General features: G+C 50.5%; 1 protein-coding gene across 1 annotated transcript; it reads left to right on the plus strand.

Annotated features, from left to right (window-relative positions):
• Nucleotides 1-4,568: 4,568 nt before the first annotated feature.
• LOC119339782 lies at nucleotides 4,569-5,789 on the plus strand. Its single transcript, XM_037611703.1, has one exon. The coding sequence runs from the start codon at nucleotides 4,569-4,571 to the stop codon at nucleotides 5,787-5,789; it is 1,221 nt and encodes a 406-aa protein (XP_037467600.1).
• Nucleotides 5,790-8,120: the final 2,331 nt, after the last annotated feature.

The following is an 8,120-nucleotide window of genomic DNA, read 5'->3' on the forward strand; positions in this document are numbered from 1 at the left end:
GCGGGAGGCGGCGGCGGCGGCGGCGGCGGCGGCGGCGGCGGCGCGGAGGCGCGGCGGCGGCGGCGGCGGCTAGGTTAGGACCTTACTGCGATAGATACCATGTAGAGAGACAGATTATGGGCTGTGCAATCGCGATGTATTGATCGGTGCACCAGGCACGTATATATAAGTACAGAGGTGGGCCACAATCTCAACTATACAGGGAAAACAGGAGGTGAGCCCTACACACACATATACACGTACACAGTATACTCAACAATACATAATTCAAATATCTCCTGCAACCAAATCCCCGTAGTTTGAACAGAGGGAACAGATAAAGCAAAATGCGCAACATGTGAGTACACGTACAACTTTGTATTGAGTGGAACCACGAACATGGCTAAATGATACAGTCGATCGTTTGTGCAGATTTCAGTCCATACGGTGCTAGCAAAACAACCACAATCCAAATAATAAAAAATAGATGGAGGTACATGCTCCATTTTCATCGTTTTTCTAAAATACGCACGTGCATATCATCGATTCATCGTTACAATTGATCCAGGGCAGGCAACATTGACCTGTACGTATGCAGATACGTGCAGGAAGGATATGTGCAGAACAGCAGAAGTAGCACATCCTGCAGAATGGGAAGGGAAAGAGGATACATACGGATTAGGAATTTATACAGTTTAACAATTAAACAATTTTTCTGCGTGTAATTTAACTGGAAGATTTGCAGGATTCAGCACCTTCCCCTGTAGGCAGCATACACGCATCTGACCTAGGTATCGAGTCCTCCAATCTCGATTCTCCTATTTGTTTCATGCTTCTATCCTATATTTAATTGATCAATATACTATGTATAATTTCTGGTTAAATTGTCATGGTTCTATCAGATGTGTAACTGATCAATCATGTGCCAACAAATTGAAGTCAGTCATGTGATGTCGCCACCCCTTTTCTACGATCCCCCCAGTTACATGCACTTGGCTAAAAATTCCTTCGCCACTGCTGCACAACCATACCCTTTGCGTCAAGTCGTCGTCCATAGATTACATCTTACCATCGAAGTCAAACCGACTGAAATGAGAATCGCCAAAACCCACAGTGGAGCTTTTCAGCAGCATCCCACAACCATGCTAGTACGAGCCGCCGGCAGCTGTCACCAGATCTGGAGAAGAAACATCTCCAAGATCTATTGGTAGTCACTGCAATTTGCATCTCGAGAGGCCAGTTGTTTCTGCTAAGGTCAGATACCGTTGTGGGAAAGACGAGTTGGCGAGGGCTACAAGCAGCAGAGCAGTCAAACGGTGCCGAGCCTGGGTTAGCAGAGTGCCAGCCCGAGGCATCACTGGCAAGACCTCGTGCCGCAACGCCAGTCATCTAATGCACCAACCCCTACTACCAGATCCACGCGGGTCAAGGTCCATCGCCCATGTGGCACGTGAGGTCGAGGGAGCTGAGCCACACAGTCAAATCTGTGCAGATGCATGCACAGAGCTCCAGCAGAGCCTCACCGGCGAGCCGCCGCCACCAAGAAGGGCGTCGTCAACATGAGCCAACGAGGAGGAGCAACCACGGGGTCTGTGAGCAGGTGTGCCGTCGCCAAAGCAGCCATTGTGTGCAGATCTCGCATAGGAGCCAAGGACGGGGAGGGAGCTACGAACGCGGGCGATGGACCCGCCGCCGCCGGCACCTATTGGGGACTTTGCTTAGAGGCGAAAGCAGGTGACGGCAAGGGGAGAAGGAGCCAGGGGTAGCTACGGCTAGTGTGGAAGGATGTGTTGCTCTAACCGCCTTGTGCGAGCCACGCGGGGGCCTGCGCTAGTCCATTCCAGAGAGCACACTTGGGCCCGTTTTTTTAGCAGCTTAAAAAATAAGCCGCGTCCTCCCGGGCTTACCCCATCCTATCTTATTCATTGGGGCTTGTAAACTACTTATGGGATAGAATTTAGAAGTCTCAACAAATTTGAGGATTGGCTCATTTTTTAAACCGGGAAGAGGCAACTTATTTTTAAGCCGCCCAAAAGAACTGACCCTTAAATAATAGTATTAGAAACAAATTTCCATTTACTAATTTTTAGATAAATAGGAAAAAATATGGAACAAAAAACTTAAGAACAAATGGATCTAAAATTGCATGGTCACATGATTTTAAGGTGTGGTTACGGTAGGAAGCAAACTTGAATCACGTGATTATAGGCTGCAATTTTGGTAGGAAGTAATAACGTGGTTTTAGGCTACAGTTTTGGTAGGAAGCAACCTCAAATCAAAGACCATGTTATGTGGAAAGGACCCATCAAAATCTGCTAATTAACTCTCTAATCCAACGGCTCTAGCCTGGTCTGATGCGATACTGATATCTAGTGGTTTCCTGTCTGATGGGATGCTAGGTATCAATAGTCCGATGCCTGATAGTTCGCAATAAAATGGAAACTAGCACGATGGTGACTTTTTTTCGTTCGCCTGACCCGCACCCACGAGCGGGGTGCGAACCCTAGGCTTTCGTCGCCGCTAGCCTCCTCTTCCTCGCCTCCCCTCCTTGCCACCGCCGGCAAAGCCCGGTCGGCGTAGGCAGCGGCGGGGCCTCCTTCCTCCTCAGCGCCACCTTGCAGTGTGGTATGCGGGGCGCTTCCTGGGGACACCGTGCTCGAGCAGGGTGCGGCGGAGGCGCCGCGGTCAGGCGTGCCGGCGGCTCGGGCGGCCGTGAATGCGGCGGTGGCTACGTGACCTCGCCTGGCCGTGGAGCGGTGTGGGTTGCGAGCGGGAAGTGCGGGCATCCAGGGTGACTGGCGAATCTAGCGGCGGCGGCTGTCATGGCAAGGCAGGGCGCAGGGGGTGAGTGGTGTCCTGGAGGACGTCTACAATTCAGCGGTTGCGGCAAGTTCGGGCGGTGGCGTGCCGGCGCGTCTCCGGCCAGATCCGACGGTCTCTGGTGGCGGCAGGCGACACGGGGTGGTGGCGGAGGTCCAGCGGGGGCTCTACGTGTTGTCGCTTCCAGCGGCATGGCTGCAACCACGCGGTCGACCTGGTCAGCGCGCGGCGGCAGTGGGACATGCTCCGGCACCTGTTCGTCTGCAATTGACTTGGGTGAGCTTTCCCTTTCTTCTCGGATTCCTGTATAGGCTTGACTGGCAGGGGTGGCTCCATGGCGCCGCGTTGGTGCACACGAGGGTTTGCTGGAGGTGGCAGGGGACTCCGGGATGGGGGCAGGGTGCCCTCTTCGTTGCATCCAGCGGCTACACCGTGTGGCTGCCGGAGTTCAGCTGGCCCAGTCTGCCCACCGCGGCCACCACCCCTGCCAAGGTGTCCGCTTTGGGGTGGAAGGGGGGGTGTCTTCTGCTTCTTTCCGGTTGGCCGCTTCGATACGGTGTATCTTTGGATGATGGGTGGGCTCGGATCTACGGCGGCGGTCCTTTGGTGGGAGCTGAGGTGCTCATGGGCGGAGCACGCGGCTCAGGCGCTGCCCGATCACTATGGTCGTGCGGGCGGCAAGGTGGTCGGGGCGTGTCGTTCAATGGAGGTGGTGCGGGTGACCGTACCCCATTTTGGTGAGGGGGAGTGTTGGCCGGGGTAAACACCCGCTCTGACTTGTCAAGCCGATGCCGGCGACGGTCTGACGTCGTTCCCTTCTTGAAGGTATCGTCGCCGCCGTATCTCTCTTGTCGCCATGGTTCTCCAGGGAAACACCATGCATTCAATGGGCGCGGTGGCGGCACCCTGATGTCGTTTCCTTCCTGAAGGTGCTGCCTTGGAGCCCATTGTTTGTCATGCACTGCTTCTCCTCTTCGCGGAGGCTCATCCTCGGTTCAGGGCCCACGACGACTTCATAGTAGTGCTTAGTGTTTCATCTGTTGTTAGCTTGGAGTTGTTTGGGGGTGGTGTTGCTGTTTTCAGCGTCCTTGTATCCAGCCTTGGATATGTGTGTTGTGGTTGTGTGGGGTGTGCATTTGTATCGGCTTGTTTGGTGATGGTGCTTTATATATAAAGCGGGGGAAAACCCTTTTTTGACGAAACTAGCACGATGGTAAATCCAAGGATCTTGTCATTCTTTTCCCAAATGTTGTAGGGTCAAATAACAACTATGGTCCATACATCACTATTCAATAAAATATGACTTTCATAAGTGCCACACGTATGACACAAACAGATGACAACTCCGAACGGTTTTGTTGGCAAGTTTAGTGACGCGAGGATGGCAACTACCTTTTCGGATGATAATTTTCATTTTTTTATTGTTTTTTGAATGACAACTTTAGTTGTAAAAGTCGTAAAGGCCGATGTGCTTCTTGTCACAGCGTGTGACACATGATTTGGCATAAAATATGTTTTGCAAAGAAGTAAATTCCATTTCACGGAAAGTCTTTACTCTAGATTAATTGGATTTCCTGAAACTGCTCGATCAATCGGCCTCCCCAAAATCCGGGATTAATTAGTGCCCTCAAGTCACGATCTTCCACCCATCCACAGTAACTCGATCCAGCCAACGTTACTTGGGTGTCCATGAACCCTACTTCCCAATCCTCAGTTTCTTCTCTATTCGTCCACCACGCGGCGGAGAAGCAGCAGGCGCGGCCACCGTGATGGCGCCGGCGCCGTCCATCGCCGATATCCAGGATGAGCTGCTCGAGGAAATCTTTTTCCGCCTCCCCACTCCGGCTGACCTCGCCCGCGCCTCCACAGCTCGCGCCTCCTTCCGCCGCGTCATCGCCGACCACGCCTTCCTGCGCCGCTACCGCGCCCTCCACCCACCGCCTCTCATTGGCATGCTCCAGCTCCATGAACCATTCGTCCCTGCCCAGCAGCCGCACCCCTCCGCCGCCGCCGCCCGCCCCTTCGCCGGCTTCGACTTCTCTTGCACATCCTTCCTCCCCTCCACCGCCGGCCGTTCCTGGAGTCCAATTAACTTCCTTCACGGACGAGCCCTCCTTGCGAGCGCTCCGGTCAATGAAGAAAATGGCAAGCGCATTCTCGTTGGCTCTGAGGTGTGTGACTCACATTACTGCCAATTTTTGACAAGGGAACTCGCCGTGTGCGATCCCGTGCACCGCCGCTACGTCCTGCTGCCTGCCGTTCCTGGCGACATGAAAGCGCTGGTCCGTAGGCCGGACCTGCTCAAACTGGAGACCTTCCTTGCACCTGGCGATGATGAGGAGGACCCTGTATCATTTAGGGTGATTTGTCTGGCTCAGTGCAGAATGAATCTGCTGCTTCTCGTCTTCTCCTCTTTGGATGGACAATGGCATGTTCTTACTTATGATCGATGGGGTGCTCAAGCTACATGTCCTCCATTGCTCAACTCTGAGAGTGGGTTTTGCAATCGTCAATTCGTCCACGGATGCTTCTACTGGCATTTGCATTTTCGGAATGAGTTGCTTGTGCTTGACGTGCGCACAATGGAGTTCTCTACTGTCAACCTTCCACCTGAACGACGAGATCTTAATAGTTTTGTCATTGTCGGGGCAGCACAAGGGATGCTCGGGATGCTCACCAAAGGCTATGATGAGGAAAGTGAAGATGACCGATATTGCCTCACGTATTCCATTTTGAGAAATAACCAATGGCACTCAGAGAAGGTCATCCCATTGCCGGTAAAGCGTGCGATTCTGGTTGGTGTTGCCGGGGGATACTTGCTCATGGAAGTGTTGTACACCATGTCTTCACAAGAGAATCTGAAGTTTGGATACTTTTCGGTCAACGTGAAGACATTGCAGGTCGAGTTGTTCGCTGCACTGAGCAAACCCATCTTACCTGGCCAACTATATGATGGTTTCCCACCATCATTGTGTGCACCAACTATATGAAGTGGTGAGCATGTTATCTACTCTTTTCTTATTTTTTATTTATCTTGGTCTCAATGTTGTACGACAAAAAAAATATCATTCAGGTATTTAGTATACGAGTTGGTTGACTTGTTCATGTCGTTTCAAAATGATTATCTTATTCTTATATATAACCTGTGTATGAGTAGAAATCTTCAGATTACAGCAACCCCATATTTCAGCTCCAAACAACATTTTTGAAACGGTAGTATAACACAAATATAGTTCGTCTGGTACCTCCACATATGATCGTAGATTACCTTAGTTAATTTACTGGAACAGTTTACTTTAGGTATGTCTGTCGACTTTTGTCTATGGATAAGTAAATTTGTTCTTATAGACATAAAACGAAGAAACAATTGTATACATGGATGTACCACTGAGCTTTTGCTTTTGCTTCCCTGGTTAGAATGTATTTATATTTAATCAGCTTCCTTATGTTGTTCTATCATATCATTTGTTCATCTACACCCTTTTTGGGATCATTATTGTCTCCTCTACATCTGGCATAACGTTGTTTCCCTTTTGGAGTATATATTTTTTGAATCAAAACCTCAATGTAGTGCATTCTTTTTGTACAAACAGGTTGCTTAATCTACAGACATTCTTTTTGTACAAACAGGTTGCTTAATCATCATAACATTTGTAAAGCACATATTTGATGTCTTGTTCCTTTATTGGTAGGTTCTTTGCATGCAATTCACCGTTACAGGGCAATGTGATACGTACCTTGATTGGTAGGTTCTTTTCCTGTAATTCACCGTTAATGGGCAATATGATAGGTGCTGACCTGAAAATATCCAGTGTCATTTTCATGCATCACAAGCAGAAATTAGTATACTTGTTGAGTGTTATATTTAGTTTGTAGCCTTGTATTTGCTATTGGTTTATACGGGAAATTCATGTTGTTTTATCTATGCACAGATGCTGATGTGGGTCTAGGATGAGGAAGTGATGGGTGGATCAAATATATTCGCCAGCTCAATGATTGGTATACAGGCGTGCTGAATGTGATGTGTGGATCGGATGTATAGCTTGATGTCATATCAAAAGCTGTGATGTGTCTGCATGTGTGCTATCGTCGCACGCATTTTTGCCCCCAGTTAAAGCATTTGAAATGTTTCGATTTCTGTATTGGTAGGTACTGACTATTTACAAACATTAAATGCCTGGACATCTTTATTACTATATGGGAACTGAAGTAGAGCAGGTTCCAAAGAAGCTTGCATATCCTTCCACTTGCAATTTCACACTGAGGTTATAGTAACAATTCTCCCGCGCGTACACAATATTGATGATACGCAATCTAGCACAAATGCTTTGCAAATGTTCACTTGAGGGTGCACATCTCTATATTGCTAATGCTACCTTTACTACTAATCTGAATGTTCAGGTAATTTATAAGCTCGAATTTCTCCTTTGCATTGTTCAAATAGACCATGCCTGGAAGTTCCCTACAAAAACCAGACAATTCCTAGAATAGTATTTTATGACAATTTTATGCTCTGAAGCTTGTAAAACAATTTTCGCAGCTAGGAAATTAGAATGAGCAATGGTACACATACAGACGGCAAAGTACCAGATTAATGGACATGCTTAGGTGGGATTTTCTGGTTGTTGGATGGAAATCCGCGGTGGAAGGGGAAGGAGCAACCACTATAGAGACTTCAAGAAGATGATGGTATCCATCGGTCTGGCCAAAGCCAGATAGTGTTTTCACCCCGGCAACGGCAAGCATACTCCGTCTTCGCCGATGGTGTGCCCAGGTACACTGACCATAGCACACCATCACAGAGCACCTACACGACAGCCACAACACCGCCCATGTGGCCATGGCAGCTAGCCGCCCGCACCTGAGCCGCATGCTCAGCCCACAAGCATCACAACTCCCACCGCCTGGGCCACCGCCCCGGCAAACGACGGGAAAGATCAGTTTGATCGGGACCCACCGAGTCGAAGAAGAGGTGAAGTGGGTAGCAGATCACATTGGCGCCCGACACCCCTTCTGGTGTCAGGTCCGTATCAGCGCCACAGATCTCTCCGACCACTTCTCCAAACACTACCCCTACTCACTATCGCCACGAAAGGAGTCGCGAAAAGCAGCCAGGACGGGGACGGCCCGCTCCTAGGGTTCCCCCCTCGCTCCACCGCCGCCGCCGGCCCCTTACCCTCCCCTCCCGCGCCTCCGGCAGCCGGCCGCGCGCGCCGCCCCGCGCCCCGCCTCCCTCCTCCCTCCTGGCCGCCCCCCGCGTCGCCTCCCCGAGCGAGGCGACCGGGGGCTCATCTCCCCGCCCCCCAGCGCCCCCCTCCCGT

This window comes from Triticum dicoccoides, chromosome 7B (genome assembly GCF_002162155.2).
Source record: "Triticum dicoccoides isolate Atlit2015 ecotype Zavitan chromosome 7B, WEW_v2.0, whole genome shotgun sequence".
In the NCBI taxonomy this organism is placed as follows: domain Eukaryota; kingdom Viridiplantae; phylum Streptophyta; class Magnoliopsida; order Poales; family Poaceae; genus Triticum; species Triticum dicoccoides.